Source organism: Dermacentor andersoni, chromosome 5 (assembly GCF_023375885.2).
Source record: "Dermacentor andersoni chromosome 5, qqDerAnde1_hic_scaffold, whole genome shotgun sequence".
Classification (NCBI taxonomy): domain Eukaryota; kingdom Metazoa; phylum Arthropoda; class Arachnida; order Ixodida; family Ixodidae; genus Dermacentor; species Dermacentor andersoni.
In genome coordinates, this window is record NC_092818.1 from 109289452 (window position 1) to 109314970 (window position 25519).

Sequence of the window (25519 nt, forward strand, 5' to 3'; positions counted from 1 at the left end):
TATATATATATATATATATATATATATATATATATATATATATTTATATATATATATATATATATATATATATATATATATATAAGGAAGGCAGGGATGTTAACCAGTCAACAGTCCGGTTGGCTGCCCTACCCCGGGAAAAGGGAGAAGGGGAAGATAGAGAAGGGAGAGAGAGAGAGCGTCAGGTTAACGCGCATAAGCTCACGACCACATACATATCTGCACTTCTACAAACAAAATTATTTCTCTCTAGCCTCACTTCGATGATCTGTCTGCTCCCCTACCAAAAAAAGCAAGGAATGCGTCTATTGCGAAACCACTCGTACTCGGCCGTGCGAAGGCGACCTTATGGAAATATCCATTGATACCGTGTAAACCGTGATACGGTGTTGTTGCGATATATATAGTAGACTATTTTAGCATGGTATTAGCATTCTGCCGTTACTGCCACCAGTTTCAATAAGCAAGGTAAACCAACTAGCCCAGTTGTCCATTCTGTTACACCAGCACCACATCCCCCCGACTGCACATGTTTGGTCGGCGGTACTGGTAACAATGGAACGGTGTACTGTCTGTACACCCCTATATAGAGCCTTTCCTGCGACTTCGCTAGACATTAAAGAAATTTTTGCGAAAGCGGTATCAACCTAATCGTTCATACCGCGGAAACAAGTAACGGAAGTAGGATCCTCGCCAGACAGTTCACGACATGCGTAAAGCTAACAAGCCCGCAATGAGGACACCTGATTGTTAGGGCAACTCTTCTTCCTTTTTTCCGGAAATGCTAATGGCCGCGAGTGCGAAACGGAACGTACGCAATACCCAAGAACAACCGACGCGCGCTCGCAGCTTGAACGCGCACGCGGGGTCACCCGTGCTCGACCAGAGACCGTCGCGTGTGCGCCAATCTGTCACACTGCCTCCGCGAGCGTCGAACGTGCAATGCGAACCTCGCGGCCGCCGATGTGCTCCAGAGGACTGCGCCGTGATGCGCACCCGTGGAGATCCCGCAAGTGTTTTTTTCTCGGAGAGTGTTTCGGCGGCTGACCACTGACCCTCCCATACCTTTGCGTGTGCAGGGACACGGCGGGCCAGGAGCGGTTCCGCACCCTGACCACGGCCTACTACCGCGGAGCCATGGTGAGTGAGCTGCTCTCTCTCTCCCTCGTTTCCGCGTCGGCTCCCGCGGCGCCGTTGCGAGCTTGCACGTGCACGGGCGCACCTATACCGGGGTGAAGGCGGCGGGGGCGCACACGACGCCCCGTTCTGGGAGCGACCTGCGCGCATCTGCGGATGACGCTCCAACCGGTCTGTTGACGCGTGCCTGGCAGTTGTCAAGGTGTGCGCGTTGCGGATGGGATGCGGTGCCTTGAAATTTAGCTTCGCGACGGTGAAGCATCCTAAACGATCGGACACGCGCGTGCCGCGTGAGAACACTTGGAAGATATATATATATATCTATAGATATATAGATAGATATATAGATATAGATATATATCTATAGATATATATATATATATATATATATATATATATATATATATATATATATATATATACACAATGATGTAGACGCGCGTATGAAGCGGTTTATTGACGTTTCGGCCGGAGTCCGGCCTTCATCAGAATACATTGCATGGTGTCAGTACAGTTAATATACATGTGCCTATCAACCAAATGAAGATACGTTTACATGAAAAACGAATAAAATAGGCGAACAAAATGCATCCGAATCGTTAAAAGGATAGCTGACACGTGTATAGACCGATGGCGATTGCAAACATATCATCTAAAATACAAAACATAAAAACGCACCGAAATGAATTGTAAGAACCAGTCGCCACGTGACAACAAAACGTCAATATGTGCTCAATATGAGCTATGTTATCAAGCAAACATAGACACAGAAAAAGGGGAATAGCGACGTACTAGTAGAAGAAGGGACAAGTGACGGGCTACAAAGACAGGCAACTCAATTTTCCTACACATTCATTCATACCACACGCGACGGTATCAAACTTATAGATAAGGAAGGATTCGCGGGCTTCTCTATCATAATTTGAACGAAATCCAGATTCAAGCAACGTGACTCTCAGTTTATCAAATGAGTGGTCAGGAAGATGCACGTGTCTTGAGATGGGCAGGTTGGGCAACGTGTTAGGGTGGGATTTATGATTGTTAAAGCGGAATCTGAAAGGCCCTTCTGTTTGTCCGATGTACCGTTTTTTGCAGAGCGTACATTCAAGCATGTATATTACGTTTTTTGTGTCGCAGTCGAAATTGCCTTTGATTTTTAAACAAAAGTTTGAAGACGTACTAGTAACCTGTTTCGATGTGAGTAGATGGTTTATCATTTAGCACTGAAACGCTGACGTCAAGGAAGTTAATCGTAGATGCAGAATATGTGAGAAAATGATATGGATGGAAGGGCATTGTTAAAGTCAGATATGAAAGAAAGCAGTTCCTGTTCCCCATGAGGCCAAATCAGAAAAACATCGTCAATGTAACGTTTGTAATAAAAAGGTTTTAACGTCCTGGTTAGCAAAATTTATCTTCTAGCTGACCCATAAATATATTGGCGTAGTTCGGGCCAATTCACGTACCCATAGACGTCCCACTAACTTGCACATAGTGCTGTCCTTCAAATTCGAAGTTATTTAGTTCTAAAATAAGGGCTAGCAAAGTTGCCAATGTGTCGCTATCGATGAGTTGCCAATGTGTCACTATCGATGGTCTCGCAAGCCGCGGCTTGCGAGACCATCGCCTACTTCATAGAAATACAGTAAAGGGGAGGTGCAGCCCAGCCCTCGTCTCGTTACTGCGCATAGCGCAGCAGTAAAACAGAAGCGACGTGGGGACCCCAAGGATGAATATGAAGTTAAGCTGAATGTTATTTTTAGCTGAATAAGATTGTGAGATTGTGAGGTTAAGCTGAATACTGTATTATACTAAAGTTCGCTCCTGTGATAGCAAAAGCGGACACTCATTCCGCTAGCTACGGTTTGCTATATTAACATTGTCTAGAGATGTAAACACGAACTGGTGGCGCCGCCACCCTGAAGCTCCACAAAAACTCGTCATGACGTCATACATTTTGACAGCGCCTGCTCGGGTCAAGTTAATTGTTTATCTATAAAGAAGGACTGCGTTGAATTCTAAAGGAACGAAAGGCTCAAGCTAGCAAGTTTAAGAGACCTTTGCTTGCGCTGAAACATTCAAAGCACGCTAAGTTATTTCGAAATCTGTGACATCACGCTGTCGCATCGCCGCTGACGTTTCTGCACGAAATTCAAGAGAAGATAAAGTTTCACCTTATTCACAAGTAACTAGCGCAGTTACGCCGAGCGAGGGAAAATAGTTTTGAAAGAGTGCATACATTAACGGATCTACACTGATTTGTAGATCTGGCAGCTGTTCTGTGACGCTTATGGTATAGCTATGCCAAAGCTGCGCAGGCGAGCCTGCCTTTCTTTATTTTTGCTAATCTGCCGATATTCGGAAGTTTTAGTGAAACATCGAGGCCATGAAACAAGATGTCTGCCTGCGTACAGTCGTATAATTCGACTTTATCTTCTAATGCAGCAAAATGTATCTAAATCATCTCGGAGGTTGTCCAAAAATGGCATTCCTGCGTTTCGCTCAATTAGAAAAGGGAAATCAGAGTTGGCTCGAAGCTCAGGCTTCGCCTTTATGATGACAGCAACGATTTCAAGCGTGCGTCATATACTCCTGACTGCGTTTCGGGTATAGGCCTCTACTGGGCGCACATTCTCGTTTCAAAAATTGCACGATAAATCTTTACGTATTTCATCTTGAGTAAACAGGGCAACACAAGACACTGACGAGACCTAAGGAAGCGATATTTCCGCCCAGATCTCCCCTAGGGTTGCCATGATTAATTATAGGATATTGTGAGCTCACGTGCCCAACTGCTCATGAGCACTATAGAGCCCCTGGCAACAAAATAACGCCGTGGCAATAAACCCGCTACCCAAGTGGAAAAGAAATAGTATGGGTAAATGCGCCAGCCAATTGCGTTCCTACACTTTCCCCGGCGTTACGGCGTAGGTAAACGTGGCTCACTATTAACGTCTCTCAGGAACTATCCGTTGTAGCACGGAGGCAACTGAGAATGAATGACGCAGTTCTGTTTTGTGGGTTGAGAATGCACTGATTCTTAGGTTGGCAACGCGTCTGTTTTACGCACGCACACCAGTCCATGTATAGCGAGAACGTGCTCTCGTACCCTCATGAAAAAAAAAAAAAAGTGTATAACGGTACTAAGTGGGCACGCTCCATTGCTCGCCAGTAAAACTCGCATCCGGTGACAGCCGAGGCTTGTGAATCCGGCTCCGTGACGCAGTGGAGGGGGAGGTCATATCAAGCGCGCGGTCAGTGTGTGTCCCACGACGTCGGCATGCACTGGCGTGTTATCTTCGCCTGCCGGCTATCATGGAAATAAAAGGGCAGGCGCGAGGTGCTGTTGGCTTGTCTCGCAAAGGGCGAGAATCTCCTCGCCGAAGCGTCACCCCAGCGACATGCAAGCCGCTTATTTGCCCGGCGGGATCCTTCTTTACGAAAACATTCGCTCTGCGAGCCGCACGCACTGATCGTCTGGCAAGCGTGACGCCGATCGCACGTTATTTGTACGCGGCTGCAAAGTCGGCGACTTCGAGAGGAGCGCGTGCCGCGCGAGGTCTTACCGCAGGAACATAGCACCTGATGCGGGCGCTGTGTGTATACGCCCCTGGACTGAAGCGTGACGTGCAGCAAAACGAAAAATGGGTGGACAGCAACGCTGACTTGACGCTGCGTGTTACAACTTGAAAAAAATATATAGGCTCGTTTAGGTTAGTTTTGCCGTATCGTAAATCCTTCCGCCCGGCAAGATTGACCAAATGCAGTGCAGTGCATTGCGGTATATTACCGGATGCGAGCTGCAGCGCGGAAGCTTCGCAACCCTAAAACCACCCAATGATTAGCAACTCGAGACCGCAGCAGATGCATCTTTCAGACGCATCTCACTCACGTAAACTGGGACTGATTTCCCTAGGAAGATGAGAAGAATATTGAGGGGCAGCAGTCTCTCCCAGTCGACAGCTTTCGATCGGGAACATTTCGAGGGTGCAGCGCGGCGATACACGGGAATATGTGCGCATATACATGCAAACGTTTCGCTACAAGAATGTACCGAGCTGAAGTGATGGTTTAAGACAAAGTTGATGTCGCTCTATATCGTATAAAACTCGGTAAGTTAATTAACCAGAGAAGAAAGAGCATGCAGTATTAACAGAGAGGAAACAAAGATGGTTGATGATAGCATGTAAATATATACACGCTCGTATACATCTATTGAAGTTTATTACTAACTTATTTTTCTGTTCTGTGGTGCTATTTCTTGCTTCCCTGTTAAGTAGATTAACTCAGCTTTACTGCAACGACATACGCCCTTAGTGTCGTGTATTTTAGTGCATCGCGAATCTGAAAGGAAAGTAAGTATAGAGAACAGTTATCGACAGCGTAAGGAAGTCACAAGGAAGTGAAAAGCGGCACACGGCGGGACGAACCACACAAATAATCTCTTGCAGCGGAAAGAGAAATGTAGAGCAGTTGCTGCTCGCAACGAACGCTCCTAGCCCTCTGCACATAGACGTTGTCATGACGTGTTTAGAAAGTTGTCTGCGGGAAGTTGAAAGAATCCCGCGTTGTAATTCCGCTTTAGAGACCCCATAGAAACGGCCCGACGATCGTATTTCGCTGTCGTAATACCATACAGGACGGTGTTTTTTTTTTTTTTAGGCTATACAAAATTTAAAAAAAGAATGCCTGTGACAGATGCCACCTTGTTCTTGAGCTGCGCTACTAGAAGAAGTGGACATTACTTGTACAATGAGTCGAAATGCATAATTGAAAATGAAGAAAAATTTCATTAACTTATTTTTTGAATTATTTCACCGTACATATTACAATCCGTGAACTGTAGCCGGTGAGCTGGCAAAGCATACCCTATTGGCACGAAATGTTGATGCTACTGACTGTAACAGAAATTAAAGGTTTAATATTACCGCCTGTACGTTCTAGTACCAGTACTATCAGTTCTAGTTCTAAGTACGTCGTTCTAGTACCATCTGTCCTTCCCATTACGTCGTCGTTAACCTACCTTCTCAACGCAGAGTTAGACCACTGAATTCCCGCGCTATTGACCAGAGCTCTAATCACACTCGCATCAGAGCGGAGCTTTCTTTGCTTACCCTACCTGATTTGGCGCGGCTGCTGCTGTCTGCTATAGCGGGCCGGTCCGTATCTCGGCCGATACAATTGTTGATATGTATACGAACGTTATATGCGCGCCGAATGAAAGTACCAGCAAACGGGATTATATAAAGCCTACTCATCCCTTATCGGAATGTCCAACACACCTATCTGTGACTCATGCAACTGTGAAGAGACGATCGACTCAGGCACGTGTTGTGTTTTTGTAATCTCTATGACGTTTTTCTGGGTGTGTTAAACCGATTAGACAGCAGACTATTTTCAGAGACAAAGATTCTTGGACCATGGTCCCACGCGTCGCAGGCTTCCAAAGCGACACGATCATTGGCACGATTCATGAAATCGACTGGCCTCAGTGGCCGATTGCAGGCGGGAAGTCATAGACAACCGCTCATGTTCACACTGAGAGTACCTTCTTCCCTCCCTCTACTTTCTTTTCATCCCTTAAACCCTTTCCCTGTGTAGGGTACGCAAACCGGACGTGCGCCTGGTTGACCTCCCTACCTTTCCTTCCTTCTTTTCCTCCTCCTAGTTATGCGAATCATTTTACAGGTACCTGGATATCCAGCGTTGTTTGGCATTCTGCAAAACGATACGAGGTGGACCAACGCGTTCCGGTAAATTGAGTTGTAGTTGTGTGTGTGGGGTCGCGAGCGCATGTGTGTATACAAGACGGCAGCTGTATACAACGACAACCACGTTGTAGACGATCGTGTGACAGCAAAGGCATGATTTCTACGCCGGCGTTTCCACGCGAGCCTACGGCATGGCAATTGTTAGGTTCTATACGCAGCAGGTAGCGAATGAACGTGAGCGAGATAAACACGTATTGTGACATCATGAGCGACTACGTGCTGTGCAATCGTACCTATGTACACATGCTCGCCGATCGTAGTTGGACGGGTCGATATTGACAGAAATACCAATGAAGTACTTGTAACTATTCGATGGAGTCTGTTTTCAAGTTCCCAGCGTATAGCATCAATATGCTTGTACATGCTCAGCACTTGAAACACTTCTCCCCGTCCCGGCCTGCTTGCTTGCTAAAGCGAAGCTTGCACGTGGACTAGGTTTCTTTTTTTTTCCTTCTTTTTTTTTCGTGATCTTGACAATCTGTCGTAGTCCTGCGTGCACGATCCACAAGTCCGAGCGCCACAAGCATTTGCTGAGCGAGGCGTTTTGTGGTGAAGGTGTTGTCGAACTTGGTCGCGCGCTTTGTACTCGCGAGTCGTCGCTAAACAAGAACAGCATTCTTCTAAAACGCCAATGAGAACTTCGCTTATGATTAATAAAGGCACGATCACCAGAAAGGACTTGCTTCCTTCTTTCATTCCGTCTTTCTTCGATTCTTTGTTTGTTTCTTCCTTTCTTTCTTTAGTATCGTCATGAAGAATATGTCTCATTTTTTTGCACGATCAACTTTCAGACATAAGCAGTGAATTTATTTATCAACTGCGGCTAAAATTGTTCGGATATTCTCGTGTTTAAATTTTCAAAACAAGTAATAATATAGGAAAAAGAAAAGGAAGCAGCAAACGCTTAGGAAGAGCTCTGTCCCTCCAAGATGCTAGAAAAGAAGTTCCCTAAGGACGTAGTTTTTTTTTTTTTTTTTAACTTTTGGCTTACTCAAGGCACGGAATGGAAGAAACTGAAGACGCTCCCACAGACTTCGGATTCCTATTTCAGGCGATCTCGGGAGATTGGCGCCCGCCATTAGAGGACTTCAACAATAGTGCACGAGTTTAACGCATATAGAGGATAAAATATAACTCAAAAGAGAATTGGCTTTGACGTGATGCTATTCCATTGTATAAACGAGCGCACAACAGAAAGATAAATGGAGAGAGAGTGAGAGAGAGAGATGAGGAGTGTATGTTAACCAGAAAAGCGACTGCTGGACTCCCCTTCGCAGAGAGAGAGGAGTAGCAAGGGATTAGAAAGATGAGAAAAATCGGAGGAAGGGAAGTAAGAGGGAATCACTCGATAAAAACTGGACCCTACCAAAGTCGGCCCAGCACGTTGACTGTGTCGTAATGGGTTTTCGTTTTCCCCACCGCTGTTGCGCTCAGCGCGCGCTTCCGACAAGACCACGGGAACGGCGCATGCAACGCCGCTGTTGCCGCGTTCTTTCTTTTTTCGAAACGTGAAACGTATTTATTTCAGACAACCAGTATACATAGTTGTGTTCGGAATCGGCCTTCTCTCGTTTCAATGACATAATAAACGCGCACGTTGCAAGGAACGAGCGAAGCTGCACAAGCATATTGGGAGAAAATGTGCACACCATTGTTTTGCAAAGCAGCCGAACAAGAGCGCGACGCCTAAAATCGGCCGAGTGCGCCGAACGCAGCCAAGACTCAGAGGCCAGGCGATGATGGGCTGAATTTCGGAGACACATGAGCGAGGAATAGCGAATGGGATGGCTTCACGGAGAGTTGATTTACGAAGGCTGGCTGCGTGACGTCATCCTCCCTCGTAGTATCTTTCCTTTCTCCATTGTGAAAGCACGCACGCGCGCAGACAGCACAGGGATGGCAAAGCAACACCGGACCAGTGTCAACCGCTTCGTCCGAGTGTTTCACGGTCTTTGTGTTGTTGTGCGCCGGTCCGTTGTGATGTAAAATATAGTTATTGATCACACGCGTTCGATCCAGCGCGCGATTTCGATGAAACACGGTTAGCGCTTCATAGGTCGAACAACAGTGCAGTGTTCCATTCTTTTAGTAGGAAACGAAATGTCGTGGCTTCTGACGTCGTTCTTTTCTTTTTTCCCTTCTTTTCACTTCGTTTGTTTGCGTCAGCGTTTCACTGATAGGCGTACTCGACGCCTTCCTCCTAAATATACCACAGGGCATCCGTATATACAAATCACTAATATTCTTATTGCTTTTTTTTTTTACGCATATTGGTTTACGGAATCCCAGCGAAGAAAACACTGACGTTCATCAAACGCCTCGACACGGGAAAAGAACGCGCTCACGCTTCTTCCGCTAGAACCTGTCAGCCATGAAACACTGCGATAAAGGAAACAAAGAAACGAAAGGAGCAAGGCGCGGCAAGGAACGGGCGGATGACATAAAATAAATTTGCAAGAAACGGTAGACATCCGTCTGCGCGGGAGGGGGTGGGGGGTCCCCCTCCTTCCTGTGTGACAGTGTGCCACTGTCAGCAACGACAACGAATAATTGTGGAAGAGGGCGAGAGACAGAGAGAAAGAGGGAGCAAGAGAGAGGGAGAGCGGTGTGCGGAAACGCAGCGACGAAACAAGAACCGGCAACGGAACAAGACATGCGGCGGGAGAGCGCTCGACGAGAGAAGCGAGGGTGTCGGTTTGGGACCGGGTTGAGGGCACTGGCGGGTTGCTGGCGTGCGCGCTCCGCGAGCATCGTGTAATGCGTGCGCTGACTGTGTAGTACAGCGAATTGAGCGAAGGCGCCGCTCTCTATACACGGAAGGTCATCACACCCGCCGCCACCCTTGTCACGCTTGGTCGGAGCAGGTTTTCCCTGCGGAATGAAGCGGGCCTTGTGCGTCGGTATGTACAGGCGCTTTTAGTGCAGAGTCTGGAACCTTGAGAGACAGAGAAAGAAAAGAGGAAAGTACTTTTTCACCTTCCGGTTGGACTTAAATGTAGGGTTTATCGTCCAAAAAACCAGAATGCTGGTAGGCGAGACGCCGAATGGGGGCTTCGGATTAATTTCAGTCACACGGGGTTATCGTGAAGGGTGCCCCCAAAGCACGGTACCCGAGCGTTTTCGCATTCCAGCTCTGTCGGAATACGGCCGTGAAGCGAACTCTCGTGCTCTTCAGCGAACCAGCGTAGCCGCCGCGCCACAGGGGCGGGTGACTTGCCGGTTACCTACGCTTCATATTATGCGACCTAGCTGCGTTCAATGGAACTGTTTAATTCAGCCCTGTTATGTACCTAATCCTTCCTCGTCTTATATAATACAGTTTCAGAAACGCCGGGCCAGTGTGAATGATTTTGAGTACCGCGCATACTGGTGGTATACGTTTGTGACTCCATCCGTGGACGATAGTCCAATATGAAGGGGTCAAATAACCTTCGTATTTGACCCGTCCAACAAGCGACACGCAAAAGGTTGAACGAAAAAAAAAAATTGGCCTGCGCAGGGATCGAACCTACGACCTTCGCGTTATTAGCACGACGCTCTAACCGACTGAGCTAGCAGGCCGGGCCATTGTGAATAATTTTGAGTACCGCGCATACTAGTGGTATACGTTTGTGACTCCATCCGTGGCCGATAGTCCGACATTAAGGGGTAAAATTACCTTCATATTTGGCCCATCCAACAACAAGCGACACGCAAAAGGTTGATCGAAAAAAAATTTGGCCTGCGCAGGGATCAAACCTACGACCTTCGCGTTATTAGCACGACGCTCTAACCGACTGAGCTAGCAGGCAGGGCCAGTGAATGATTTTGAGCACCGCGCATACTAGTGGTATACGTTTGTGACTCCATCCTTGGACGATAGTCCGATATGAAGGGGTAAAATAACCTTCATATTTGGCCCATCCAACAAGCGACAAGCAAAAGGTTGATCGAAAAATAATTTGGCCTGCGCAGGGATCGAACCTACGACCTTCGCGTTATTAGCACGACGCTCTAACCGACTGAGCTAGCAGGCCGGGCCAGTGTGAATAATTTTGAGTACCGCGCATACTAGTGGTATACGTTTGTGACTCCATCCGTGGCCGATAGTCCGATATTAAGGGGTAAAATAACCTTCATATTTGGTCCATCAAACAACAAACGAAAGGTTGAACGAAAAAAAAAAATGGCCTGCGCAGGGATCGAACCTACGACCTTCGCGTTATTAGCACGACGCTCTAACCGACTGAGCTAGCAGGCCGGACCAGTGCGAAAGATTTTGAGTACCGCGCATACTAGTGGTATACGTTTGTAACTCCATCCGTGGACGATAGTCCGATATGAAGGGGTAAAATAACCTTCATATTTGGCCCATCCAACAACAAGCGACACGCAAGAGGTTGATCGAAAAAAAATTTGGCCTGCGCAGGGATCGAAAGTACGACCTTCGCGTAATTAGCACAACGCTCTAACCGACTGAGCTAGCAGGCCGGGCCAGGGCGAATGATTTCAAGTACCGCGCAAACTAGTGGTATACGTTTCTAACTCCATCGGTGGACGATAGTCCGATATGAAGGTGTGACGTAAGCTTTATATTTGGTCCATCAAACAACAAACGAAAGGTTGAACGAAAAATAAATTGGCCTGCGCAGGGATCGAACCTACGACCTTCGCGTTATTAGCACGACGCTCTAACCGACTGAGCTAGCAGGCCGGGCCAGTGCGAATGATTTTGAGTACCGCGCATACTAGTGGTATACGTTTGTAACTCCATCCGTGGACGATAGTCCGATATGAAGGGATAAAATAACCTTCATATTTGGCCCGGCCAACAACAAGCAACACGCAAAAGGTTGAACGAAAAAAATTTTGGCCTGCGCAGGGGTCGAACCTATTAGCACGACGCTCTAACCGACTGAGCTAGCAGGCCGGGCCAGCGTGAATGATACTGAGTACCGCGCATACTAGTGGTATACGTTTGTGACTCCATCCGTGGACGATAGTCCGATATGAAGGGGTAAAATAACCTTCATATTTGGCCCATCCAACAACAAGCGACACACAAAAGGTTGAACGAAAAAAAGAATTGGCCTGCGCAGGGATCGAACCTACGACCTTCGCGTTATTAGCACGACGCTCTAACCGACTGAGCTAGCAGGCCGGGCCAGTGCGAATGATTTTGAGTACCGCGCATACTAGTGGTATACGTTTCTGACTCCATCTGTGGATGATAGTCCTATATGAAGGGGTAAAACAGGATTCCACTTCCGGCCACCGAGCGTGACGGACGTGCGCATCGTGTACTCCAACGGAGCGGTATCAGCGGCCCAGCTTGGCCGTGGAAACAGGTTTGCTGGCTTGAGTTACCAGGATTATGAAGTTATTTTGCCGCGGCTACCAACAGGTCGAATTGTTGTAAATACGTTGTTTTTGCACGCCGACGTCAGAGCAAGGCCCTACAAGGTCGAGGATTTTCGCGACACACTGGTTCGTTTGGCACTGCTCCCCGAGGTTGTCGCCTTGGGGGCGTACCAAATGAATCACATCTGGGCTATCACGTTCAAGAGTGTTGAAGGAATGAAGAAGCTGCTTTCAGCCCGTGAAGTGACTGTTAAAGAACGACGGTGCATTGTCATTGATCCCGACGACCAGGACGTGAGCATGAAGATCCACTGGATGTTGTACAACGTGCAAGACGAAGATGTGCGAATAGCCTTTGCACCGTACGGAACGGTGACGGAAGTCGCCAAGGAATGCTGGCGCGTTCAGGGAGTCATGGACAAAGGTTCGTCAACGCGTTGTGTGTCCTTGAAAATGAAGCCTGGAGTTACAATTGATGACCTGCTTCACCAGCTACGCATTGCTGGAGAGCAGGCCCTCGTTGTGGTTCCTGGAAGAGCCCCGCTTTGCCTAAGGTGCCATGCCTCAGGACACGTCCGACGTGAATGCAAAGTTCCCCGTTGGAGTCAGTGCCGTCGCTTCGGCCATGACCAATCGCAGTGCGTCAAACCATACGCAAATGTCACAGGGCACATGATAGGAGAAGACGACTCCGAACTTCTCATGGATGCGGACGAATCCGAGGAGGCAGCGAGAACAGCAGAAAAGAATACGCCGCAGGCAGCGCCTAATGCCGTCAAGGGGGGCGTGGCAGCGACACAGACTGAAGACCAGACCACTGCGTTGAAGCAGGCTGTTGTAGCCCCGAAGATTGACGCAGCGGAACTAAGCACAAGTACTGCTGCGGAAGCAGTACATGGAAAACCTCAGGAGGAGGGAGAAGGCATGGACGTCGTCCAACCAAGCATGAGTAGTGCTCCAGCAAAGAGGACACACGACAAGGCCTGTGTCGAAGAGGTTCAGCATTCTTCTGCGAGTATCGACGAACCACCCCCCAAATCGGGAGGGCAGCGCCGGCCGACGTTTCGCCCGAAGCCCAACATCCCGCCGGACAAAAAGCCGGCGAAGACAACACCGACGTAGCAACCATGGCTCCCTTCTGGCTTGACAAGGGACGAGAGGCGACCCACAACAGGACTACGACGACCAGCGCGCTGAGGCTGCGCCAGCCTGCTGCAGAAAGCGAGCACGCCTCTTGGGTGGGCTCGAGAACGCTTGAGAAGGGAAAATTGCTGAGCTTCACTTCTCGGTGTATTAAGGCTGAAGGTGAGCACGAAGCCGTTCGGCCTATTTAATTTGTCGCGCACATGGCAGGCAGAACAGAAGCAGCACTTAAATTTGCCACGTTTAATGTAAGGGGACTGGCAGCGAGGCGGCGTCAGTATCAATTAAGTCGCCTCCTGCTTGAGAACGATGTGGACGTAGTGGCAGTGCAAGAGACCAAGGTGGAAAGTGAAGCTCAGACGAACCGCATGGTTGAGCCTTTTAGAAGCCGTTACAATGTATGCGTGTGTCATTCTGTTGGTACGTCGGGAGGGTGTGCCATTTTAATTCGAAATTCTTTAGGTGTTATTGAAGAATCTGTTAGTTTTCAACACCGGGCGTTTTGTGATGTATGATTTTTCGTATCTTGATTTACAGTGGCGCGTAATGTGTGTGTATGCCCCAAATAAGGAAAATGAGCGCAAAGCTTTCTTCGAAATGGTGCAGCCCTATCTGAAGTCTCCCAGATACATTATTCTGATGGGTGACTTCAACTGCGTAGGCATGCCCGATGACAGAGTTACTAACGCGACCATTCGAAACCAGAGCTCGTTACTTTTGAATGCAATTGTCCTGGAGCACAATTTGGAAGACGTCGGGAGTGCTCTGTCAGAAGGCGCCCGTCTGCAGTTCACACATTTCCAACAAGCAAGTCATGCAAGACTTGACAGGGTTTATGCGTCTGCTGGCCTGGTCCCAATGTGCAGTGACTACTTGATTAAAAACGTTGCGTTCAGCGATCATTGCATGGTAATGGTTACAATATGAACGAAGACCAAAAGGTCGAAGTTCAACTGGGAACTATGGAAATTTAATGTAAGGCTTCTTGAGGATGAACGTTTTGTGTTTACAGTAAAAGAAAAAAATGACTGTTTGCAAACGGGTGATCAGGGGGACATTATTGGAAAATGGGAACATTTTAAAGAAGAAATAAAAATGATCGCTATAGAAAGAGCGAGTGCGCTGCGCCAAAGCGACAAGGTAGACGAAAAAGAATTTCAGAGCCGCTTAGATTTGCTTCTGAGGTTGGAAAGTGCTCAGCCGGGCCAGTACGAAAAAGAAATAAAAGAAACAAAAAATAAGTTAGAACTGATGGATAAAGAGAAATATAAAGGAGCGGTCATACGCGCACGTGCAGAACGGTTGTGGTTTGGCGAGACGCCGACAAAGCGGTCCCTGTGCGACGAAAAACGATATGCAGTAAATAACGAGATAAAAGCGATAGAGTACAAGGGCGAAATGGCTCGTCACTCTAACGCTATTCAACGTGCGTTTGTTGATTATTACGAAGGGCTACTGGGTCACGAGTCACGTGTTGAAGGAGGCCTCGCGGCGGAGTTTTTGGCACTGATGCCTATCTTAGAGGATGAAGTCAAGCTGGGGCTCGAGGCATCGATTAGTGCAGCGGACGTAGAGCGCACAATCGACGAGTTAAGCTCCGGCAAATCACCTGGTCCCGACGGGCTGGATAGATGGATGGATGGATACAACTTTCTTGTACGTCCGGCAAGGTTTAACGCGACCCGGGCTCAGGTCTCCCGCGGAGGAACGTCAAGGCCCTGCCTCAACGCCGCCTCACGGGCTTGCTGGACTGCCCACGGGCTGGGCTGGGCGCAGCTTTTTACAAAGCGTTTAAGTCTGACATGGCGCATATTCTACACAGCGTAATTCAAGAAACATACGAAAAGCAGATGATGCCTCCGTCCTTCCGAAGAAGTCGCATCGTCCTAGTTCCGGAGAGTGAAGACCCGGTTAAGAGATTGTCAGTCAGAGGGTATCGGCCCATAAGTCTCACGAATGTGGACTATAAAATATTTATGAAGGTTCTGGGCAGAAGGTTGCAGAATGTAATAAAAGCTATCGTAGGTAAGCACCAAACGTGCGGGATTAAAGGACGTACGATAACGACAAATATTCACGTAGCACGGAGCATATTAGAATGCTGTGATGCTTTTGATAAACGTGTAGCCATGTTGCAACTGGACATGGAAAAGGCCTTTGACCGCGTCAACCACCATATTCTGTTTTGTATCCTCGAACACGTGAATGTCGGCCGAGTGCTCTTGGAAGGTGTCAAAATGGCATATGCTGGTTGTACGGCAAACCTTATTGTTAATAAGCAGCTGAGTGAAAGTATCACAGTTCGTTCTTCCGTGAGGCAAGGGTGCCCAATTGTCTCCATTGTTGTTTGCACTGTATCTCGAACCTTTTTGCCTGAAAATTATATCAAACGAAAAAGTGCGTGGCTTCACGATGTTGTCCACTGAAGTTAAAGTACTTGCGTATGCGGATGATATCGCCATATTTTGCGAAGATAGGGAAAGTCTAACTGAAGTGGTGAAGGACGCGGCTAGGTTTTGCAAAGCCTCCGGAAGTGTGATAAACTGGGAAAAATGTTTTGGTTTCTGGCACGGAAAATGGGATTATGCGCCATAAATGTTTGAGAGCGTTCAGTGGGCAACGTCACCTGTCAAATACTTGGGAGTACCGCTAGACCACTATCGAGAACCTGCAAAATATTTGGAAGCGGAAACTGAGCGCACACATGAATGTACGCACAAATGGGGTGGCCGCGATCTTTCAATTTTTGCTCGGGCCACAGTATGTAACCTCTTTCTGGTGGCCAAGGTATGGTATGTGCTGCAGGCACTGTGTATGTCACGGACCAGCGTCCAGAGATTGCACCGAGTTTTCGCAGTGTTCATTTGGGGGTCGAGTTGGGAGAGGACAAGTCGCACAAATCTCTTTCTGTCCGTGGGAAAGGGTGGCCTAGGTTTGGCTCATTTGTTTCTTAGGCAACTTGTGTCAAGATTTATGTTCCTCCGAGACCAAGAAGATGCTTTCCTGCGTACGGTAATGCAAATTTGGTTGAAAGAGGCACTGCCTGAATATGTTGTATCATCCAGCCCTGTGAAACGCGTACGGGTGCGGGGCTTTCTTTGGGAGGTTGTGCGCGCTTTTCAGTGTTTGAAAGTTCGCTTTTCTGCACAGTATCTTGCTGATGTTAGAAGGAAACAACTTTATAAAGACCTTATTGATACTATGTTGCCTATACCTTTGTACCGTTCCATATGCTGTGTTGGCTCTGAAGGGAATGTACTGAAGAGAGTGAAAAAGATGTCGGTGCGGCCCTCAATGAAATCATTCTTCTTTCAGCTGCACACTGGCACACTGCCCGTGAAACCATGGCTACAAGAGAAATGAATATTTGTCCCATGGTCCACAAACTCTAATCTGTAGAAAACCGGAGACTATAGATCACATGTTCCTTCACTGCACAGACGCTGTATTTCACTGGGACGTCTTGCAACGAACTTTAAGAAAGCAGCTTCCAATATCACCTTACGGCATAAGATTTCTATCGGTAGATAGCGGTGACGAAGTGCCGTGGGACATGTTTATGCTTATCAGCTTACACAGTATATGGAAAAATCGAATGGCGTTTAGGCATGCAGATGAAACTATCCTCCCTGTACGAGAGTATTTCATTGAAAATGTGTCTTGTGTAAGAAATGGGTTTAAGGCTCAAAAAGAACAGCCGGAATGGCTCCCATTAATGGATGACCTCGCCAAACTGAAACGCTTTTATTCCTTTGGTGTGAGCTGGCCAGTGCACCGCTCACATCTTTTACTTGTAAAGCGATAGTAGTGTTTTGTATGTCTTTCATTGTGTCATGTACCAAGAAGGTAATAAAGAAAAAAAAGAAGGGGTAAAATAACCTTCATATTTGGGCCATCCAACAACTAGCGACACGCAAAAGGTTGAACGAAAAAATGAAATTGGCCTGCGCAGGGATCGAACCTACGACCTTCGCGTTATTAGCACGACGCTCTAACCGACTGAGCTAGCAGGCCGGGCCAGTGTGAACGATTTTGAGCACCGCGCATACTAGTGGTATACGTTTGTGACTCCACCCGTGGACGATAGTCCGATATGAAGGGGTAAAATAACCTTCGTATTTGGCCCGTCCAACAACAAGCGACACGCAAAAGGTTGAACGAAAAAAATTTTGGCCTGCGCAGGGATCGAACCTACGACCTTCGCGTTATTAGCACGACGCTCTAACCGACTGAGCTAGCAGGCCGCGGCGACGCCGGCGCTTGTCGGAGCTCTGCACATGCTTGCACAACGGTGCTATCTCTGTGGTATGTGATAACGGACGGGCGGGAGTCCTTGCGACTCTTCGCCCGGCGCACGATGTGCTCGAGAAAAAACCGGTCCCAGCTCGTGCGTCATGGCGCGAGCCACGCTGTGGCAGCGTGCCCGTTTTCCAGACCGCCGCCCGTTTCTCTCTTTCTCTCTCTCTCTCTCTCCTTTCGCTTTTTGCGGAGGGGCTTCTGCGCCTGACTCAAAGGCGGTGGCGGTCACTGCCTCCACGCAAGCCGAGGGTTGCGTCGAGGCTTGTCCACGACGTTGTTGTTCTTGCCACACGTGCACACGTCGCCCCAGGAGTGTTCCCGGAAAATTATTTTCGGGGATGGGCGGAAAGAGAACGAAGGGGCAGTGACTGATGTAGGGCGACCACAAGAAGCCGACAGACGAGTGAAGTTGGGAAAGGTGTACGGTAAATTAATTGCTCTTTTTTTCCTTTTTAATTGAAATTGGAATGTAGAAAAAAAATTAAAAGAAAATGGAAATGACAGGGGATGACAAAGCCAACTTGCCGCAGGTGGGAGCTGAAACCACGTCTTCGGTGTAACGGCGAGCGATGCTCTATATAGACCATTCAGCTACCCCGGCGGCCGTCCTCCCGTCCGCTTTCTTGGGAGTTTCTGTATATGTACCAGTGCTAGCCTTGGGAGTGTTAGCCAGCGCGACTCATAGTCGTTGTGGCGGATGCAGGGTGGATAGTGACGCCCATTGCGGCCGCCTTGAAAGGCATTATTAGGCAACCTGGATGTACTTGAGCAGAAAAAAAAATTTTAATCGAATTGGGCACGAACGTCCAGCAAAAGCTGGCTCCGACTGCCGAACCGAACAAAAAATGACAAATTTTTAAAAGTATGCACAAAGATTTCGCCGACGCAAGTATGGCGTGGTTCACCGAGAAAACCGAATATCTTGTGCATAAATTCAGAAAACACTTCCAGGCAGTCTAAGGACGAAATATATTTCTTCGAGAGACTAAGATATCCTGCAAAAATATAATAATATGATAAACAAACTACCGGCTCCACCCTTGTAATCATCCCCCGACGGCCGACGCCTCTGCGCTTCAACCTTTCCGAAAGGGTAGTCCTTCAGGGGTCGCAGGGATGGCGGAATATTTCTGCTTGAGGAGAAATTGTGGCGGGAGGGGGAGGGTGTAGCTCGGTCTCAAACCCTACCGATGTTACAACGCTGATGGTGGGTGCCACGTTTGAGAATCGGCCGTAATCTACCGTGTAATCAGACGTGAACCCTAGCTGCCTGCTGAGGTATCATTCGTAGAATATAATATTAATATAGGAAGGAAACGTGCATGCAAAAAATGAAAAAAAAATCAAGATATGGAAATTATTCGTGCATTTATATATATATATATAAATCGGGCAAGTTAAGAGTGAACAATATTGAGATTGATCAGCCTAAAGGAGGACATTCAAAATGCAGCAGTGCAGCTCTCTTCGTCTACACTGAGACATAAACGTCCATGTAAACGCGTACACGTAATCGGTTGCATCCAGGTGCTCAAGCTCCAAACAGCGTGCCTTCGAGTAAGTTGTGGCGTGCTCGGAGTGAAAACCAGGTGTGCTGAGATCGCGTTTAATCTCAACTAGCAACCAAGGGAAGTAACCTCAGAATCGCTTCGAACTTCCACCAGAGTTTCATCTGGCCTCAAGACGGCAAGTTGGGCCATTTGGTTGGGATTCATAGTAAGGCTCGTTACAGCGCAACACAAGACACGGACAACAGAGGGAATTTTATTCGTCGTTTTATTCCTCCTTTTGTCCGTGTCTTGTGTTGCGCTGTAACGAACCTTACTATACATTTCATGTGGCCTATGTACGTGCAGAAGCAATTTACATGTGCTTGGTGAAGTGGTTCGCTGACTGTGGCTGCACACAGAACCACGAGTCGGCAAAATAAACCGACAATCACTCATATATTCACTCACCAATATTTCCGCAGACATTGTACTCACTCACACCCATACATCGACCTCACGCTCGTCAGCATTCAGTTATGGTAGTGTTCACGCACGTCCACTCAAAATCATCGTCACTGGGTTTCGTTCGTACTCGCATTAACCGGCACTCAGTCTCGTTCATATACTCACGTACATACGCACACATTTCGTCAGTCACTGACGCTCAATCTCACGCCTGCGAAATCAATGTGGAGCGATTATGGGCCACTGTACTCGCGAGCGAGTGTACGGAACTGCTTTACTCACACGCTCTAGGAGTGCGGGTAGTTGGGCCGCAAGTTCACGAAGGAAGAGCGGGACGCGCTCCTGCGAAGTCCCATCTTTGAAGACCAAATCCTGGCCGTCCCCCGCGATCGGGCCGGCAGGCTAGACCCGTCAGTGTCGTCGTGGGATTAGCCGGGTGCGCGTTTTATCGCGTTTTGCTGGACCCAATAAAAGTTTATTCACTCACTCCCTCACTCGGGTCACGCGCCTCCTGGGCCGGCGCATTTAACACTGGGATTCAGACTGTCCGGCCTTATTGTGGCGGCGAACCCTGAAGGCGCCCTAATTACTTAGTTCTGTCATTTCTGCCGCACTCTGCCGACAACGAGTCGATGATAACTGACTCGTTGTCGGCTTCCCTGTTATGTTGACACTTGCTTTCCAGGGCATTCCCGAGAATGTCTTGGCCGAAGCTTCTCCGTGGGGAGCCCTATTATAGCTCTGTGCCGTCGGCTCGAATCTTTGAAGCTCGATGCTTCCAAAGCCGCGGATCACGAGAGATCCGCAGGCCTCCGATAAGGGCTCCGAACCTTCGCGACTGTATACCCAGTGGTCTTTGGTTATATTAAGAGCATTTCAAAGCAGGGGAAATATTACTGACTGCAAGAACAACTGAAGTGGACCGTTACGGCGGGTGCGATAGAAAAGGGTGCATTACATTCTGCATTACAACTATATGCTGCCAACGCACGGCTGCTCATTTGCATTGCGCACTGCGGGATTCGAGAAAAAAGCCGAATATTTTCTCAACCTGGGAATGCAATATTGTATTTGGATTCCCAGCCTGTATTACCATATGCGAACCACATAGTGTCGTACGGTCTTACTGTTATGGTCACAGACTGTTCGCAAGTTCGACGTTTTCTCAGATCCCGCGGACCTGAAACTTTTGACGCCGACTGCGTACGTTGTCGCCAGACTGGAACGCAGCTGGCGACCTTAACAGGCTTCAGTGCTGAAAATCGAGCGCGACCTCAGACTCAATAAGCGACCTAACTGGCGTCAAGGGCTTTGGCTGAAATAAGCTCGGAAGCCGGAACTATATATCTGCGATGCGTAGCGAAGGGGAGTGGAATTCACGTCGTTCGCACGGTCCCAGAATACGCAAATGTGTTTTGTTTTGTTTTATCGGGCCCGTCGAGCAGCAGCTGCAAGTAATGGCATATAGGAAGGCGATGCGGCGGCGAAAGTGGGACGCATCGGTCCCGTCCAAAAAAGTAGGAAGCGCCGATCGCTTATACACACGCGTGCCAAGAACGACAGCCGGGCTCAAGGTCGACGTCGCCATACCGCTGCACGCGTGTGCTCGGTGCCATGCACGTTCTGCTTTAGAATATGCGACATGCCGGCCACACCCAGATACGAGGCGCTATATTGAACAGCTTGCGCTCCGAGACGGTTAAAAAAAAACAAAAAAACAAGCGATTCCCTCACCATATATATATATGTATACGCTATAGCATTCGAATGCTCCATCTTTCGATCGAGCTGTCCCAATGTTGAGGCTATGCCTTTTTCACTTACTCGTACTAGTCACACCGAGACGCTCTCGGTAGGGTCGCTGACTGTCGATTGGGAACTACAGCTCTGTTCGTTAAAGCGAACCTCTCTAATTCTGCTCTTCCTCCGACTTCTGCGCGGACGGTGGTCTGGCTGAATAAACTTGGCTAATCCTGAAGACAGTGTAATCAAAGGTGGTGACTTGGTGTGCCGATCATGATATTAGTACACGATACACGGGGTGATCGTTTTTAAGTCTTACGGTATTTTTAAAGGTCGCCTGTGCCAGGTAGCGCAATTCTTGTCCTTGCGCTGGATTATCCGTATAGAAGCGGACATTACTATAGCACGAGAATTCGAAACACATATTCAACGAATCAACGAAAATTCACTCATTGTCTTCTTAATTATTTCCTTCACGGCGCACTCTACAATTTACGAATTGTAGCCGGTGAGCTTGCAAGACGTATCCACTTGAAATGAATTACCAAGGTGACACCAATTTCGGGATATATTTTCCCAAAATATGGGACGAAATACATTAGCGTTCCAGCTACTTTTGTGCTCCAGAGCATAAAGGAGCGTTTTATTCCAGAAGTGGACCAACAGTGCATTTTTACCTCGAGTTTGCAATGGCGCATATCTCCAAACCTGGTGTCAGTCTGGAAATTCCTTCCAAGTGGATACGTCTTGCAAGCTTATCGGCCACAATTCGTAAATTGGAATATATGCCGTAAGGTAATTAAGACGTTAATTCGCGATTTTTGTTAATTAGTTGAATTAGCCTCTGAATACCCCAGCTCAAGGACTACAATTATGTCATCTGCAACAGAAGATTTTTTTTTTAATTCTGTGTAACCTAACACTGATCGCCCCATATGTGCTCTCGGAAGGGTTTGTAATGCGGGTCGATTCTGAGGCCGTGCATCCTCAGCAGCATACCTCAGCAGTTCTGCGGGGAAGAAATCGCAAACTTTGACAGTGATCCTCCGATAGCTTCGGCCAATTTTTGCTTTTTTATTCGTGTGAGCACGCGTACACGAACAGACGCATACATGACGTCGCCGCCGTCATCATCATCATTAGACCAAACTATGTCTACTGCATGAAGAAGTCCTCTCCCAGCGATCTCTACTGACAGTTTCGCGTCAGATGACTGCATATTATGTCTGCACATTTCCTGATTTCTTTATATCTCCATACATACATACATACATACATACATACATACATACATACATACATACATACATACATACATACATACATACATACATACATACATACATACATACATACATACATACATACATACATACTCTTAGGCAGGCAGAATCAGGATATGCTACCTTTCGTGAATGTATTTCCATGCCAACGTATTTCCTTCGTCGTAAACACGTGTTTGAAGGCAGGAGCACGTTGCACGAGCAGAACTCGCGCTAATCTCGTCGTCTCAGAACAGAAGAGAGGAAAGAAGAAAAAAAGAAGGAATGGGAAGGAGAACAAGAAAGAGAAAGACGCAAAGTCGACGGCATGGCTTCCGTATCGTGGGTGGAACTCGACAACAGCTCATCTCTCTCTCTCTCGCTCAGTAAGTGGGCCCGCCGTTCGAGTGAGCGCGCGTGGTGCTTTCTTCCCCGCCCGGGTCACGCGGACGACGTCGACGAGGCAACTCTCGTCCAGGTGACAATGGACGAGGGACCACAACGGCGCTGGCAGCGGCTCCGGCCGGGGCGTCATTTCCGCCGATAAGATTCGCTTTCCTGCACACTGCCGAGCGACGCCACGCCCTGTAGCGCGCACGTCTGCGACGCTCGGACGGGCAGCGAAAAGTCGCGATAACGGTACCACGAGGGCGCTATGTATAGACCTCGTCCGGTGCGGCGAGGGAGTCGCAGACGCAAGCGTCTTCGGAGAACCGGATGCTCAGCGGTCATCAAGAAAGGACGAAAAAACAAAGTGCAAAAATAAACGAGGGGAGACCAGGAGGAAGCTGTGTGTACTGTTATGTGTACGCATTTAGGCTTCCACTGCACTGCCGTTCGCTCTTATCGGACATATTTAGAGTGGCGAGGCTGATCACCGCGACGATATTCTACCGCGGAGACCGCGAGTGATACTGTTTTCCCCGCCGCTGTGTCGCAAGGCCTCGCTAAGATTTGCTTTTTTCGGTCCGCTCGGCGGTTCAAGACAAGGACTGATCTGAAGGCGCGATGCTGTTCCTGTATCCTGTATATCCTGTATGAGTTAAAGCTAAGTGAGTTAAGGTTGATTATCTATAAGTGAAGCGGTGCGGTCACATCGGGCGTCGCCCCACTTCTTTTCTTCTCCTTCTTTTTTTTTGTTACGGGCGTATCTTCCTTCATTTATTTCTTTCTCTTTCTTTAGCGAAGGTCCTCGCTCCTCTCGAAAAGCGAGTGGTCTTCGTCTGTAGAATCCGGGACATCTTGCCACCGCGAGTGAGACTTCAGGCGCTAAGTTTACCACTTACTGGTTTCGCAGCTATATCAACGAGCAGCAACGAGCAGCACTTCCTGCTGCCTACTATTTCTTAACTAGGATATAGCAGAGAGAGGGAGGCAGGAAGTACGTTCGATAGAAAGTAACTATAGCCTGTGCGTGCGCACAGCGCATGTAATCAGTGCGTCAACGCTTGTCGAAAATAGATCCGCGTGCATTAGGAAAAGAAAGGCAATGCGTTACAGAAACGACCACGGCCACCACGTGGTATTGGTACTCTTGAAAACTATATACTTCTTCCGTACTAGGGCGGTTCTACTGCCATCCTGATTTTTTTTTTTTTTTTTTTTTTTTTTTTGCGGCGCTGGTTCAGAGAGCTGTACTTTTACTCGACAAATATCAATAATCCATCAGGCCCCGCAAAGCCCCGTTCTCTAAATTCCATTCGTTTCCGTTACGTTCTTCTCTTTGCGGAAGCACAAACAGACAGTGAAACGCCGTTGCCGCAAACAGCGCCTTGAACTTCGCGGTATAAAAATTGAAAACGATCGAATACTAAGTTTGCCACGTTTGCATATGCGTTTCTTCCAACTAGCGCGTCAGTGATCGGCGCAGAGCCCGGCGCTTCGATCAACGGTAAAGCCAGCGCCTCTGCGGTAGTGGGCTTCATCGTCACTGCGAGCCCTTCGTTCCGGGTTAGAAATAAAGCGCACACGCAGAATTCTATGGTCAACAGAAGTGAGTCACGTTCTTCGTCAGCGAAACTTCCGACGTGCTGCGTCTGCTTGGGCCTCCTGTAAGGCACTCCCGGTGCATGCTGTGACAAAGAGCAGAAGAGTCATAGAAAAAAATAAGCTATATTCGGAACGTTTACTGGCCTACATGCGCTGAATGATGATGAGGAGGAGGAACAAAGGACAAGAGGCAGGGGATATATCGCGCTCTCGGGTCAAAGCACTGCGTATAGGCTACCCAAGTTTATGATCTCAGTGTAGTTTTTACATAACGGAGTCAATCGCCCGGGAGTGGAAGCCGTAAATATTTTGGCTCCCAAGTGCTGTGAAGCGTTCCAATATACGTTCCGAAATGGGCTGGGTATCAGGTTGAATTTAGTTCGGAGCGGGGACGCAGGATGGGCACCTCAGCCTTCTCTCTCCGTCTGTAGTCGCTGCTGAAGTGTTCCTCTACTCCACCGAGAAATCAGCATAAGTTGACAATTATTTGATTATCTTAAGAGTTTTGGGAACGCCAGCAAAGGGCCGCAAATGTTTTTAGAAATGGTTTCAGGCGCAAGAAATAAGACACGGACAGGCGCCTAAAACCATTTCTAAAAGCCATTACCAACTAGCCCGGCAGCAGACGTTACTAAACTATGCCGCGAAGGTTCCACCGCACTGCCCCCGGTCATATCGCTGGTCGCATGCACACTTTTTGAATGCTCTTGGCGAATCCTGCATTTGTATACCTACATTGTATTCGTGGTTAAATTTGTAGCGCGCAAAATAGACAAGGACGCAGAGAAGGTGGACACATGAATGCGACCTTTGCGTGCCGCAGTTTTTGAGCACATCACAGAAATTATTAAGCGACAGCGTATGTAGTACATCTACTTCG

At 48.0% G+C, this 25519-nt stretch overlaps 1 protein-coding gene and 9 non-coding genes across 11 annotated transcripts in view; 1 reads left to right on the forward strand and 9 right to left on the reverse strand.

Moving 5' to 3' along the window:
- LOC126531040 (ras-related protein Rab-8A-like) overlaps positions 1–25519 on the forward strand; it is a 120412-nt gene that overhangs the window by 72124 nt on the left and 22769 nt on the right. For both annotated transcript variants that reach the window (XM_050178420.2, XM_050178421.2), the window contains exon 3: positions 1080–1140. In XM_050178420.2, coding sequence (XP_050034377.1) covers positions 1080–1140 — 61 coding nt within the window. The remainder of the gene's footprint in view (positions 1–1079; positions 1141–25519) is intronic.
- Positions 10396–10469, reverse strand: TRNAI-AAU (transfer RNA isoleucine (anticodon AAU)). Its single transcript has one exon. It is a non-coding gene; the product is annotated as a tRNA-Ile (tRNA).
- Positions 10626–10699, reverse strand: TRNAI-AAU (transfer RNA isoleucine (anticodon AAU)). The gene has a single exon. It is a non-coding gene; the product is annotated as a tRNA-Ile (tRNA).
- Positions 10851–10924, reverse strand: TRNAI-AAU (transfer RNA isoleucine (anticodon AAU)). Its single transcript has one exon. It is a non-coding gene; the product is annotated as a tRNA-Ile (tRNA).
- On the reverse strand, positions 11075–11148 carry TRNAI-AAU (transfer RNA isoleucine (anticodon AAU)). The gene has a single exon. It is a non-coding gene; the product is annotated as a tRNA-Ile (tRNA).
- Positions 11305–11378, reverse strand: TRNAI-AAU (transfer RNA isoleucine (anticodon AAU)). Its single transcript has one exon. It is a non-coding gene; the product is annotated as a tRNA-Ile (tRNA).
- On the reverse strand, positions 11528–11601 carry TRNAI-AAU (transfer RNA isoleucine (anticodon AAU)). Its single transcript has one exon. It is a non-coding gene; the product is annotated as a tRNA-Ile (tRNA).
- Positions 11975–12048, reverse strand: TRNAI-AAU (transfer RNA isoleucine (anticodon AAU)). The gene has a single exon. It is a non-coding gene; the product is annotated as a tRNA-Ile (tRNA).
- On the reverse strand, positions 17332–17405 carry TRNAI-AAU (transfer RNA isoleucine (anticodon AAU)). The gene has a single exon. It is a non-coding gene; the product is annotated as a tRNA-Ile (tRNA).
- Positions 17562–17635, reverse strand: TRNAI-AAU (transfer RNA isoleucine (anticodon AAU)). The gene has a single exon. It is a non-coding gene; the product is annotated as a tRNA-Ile (tRNA).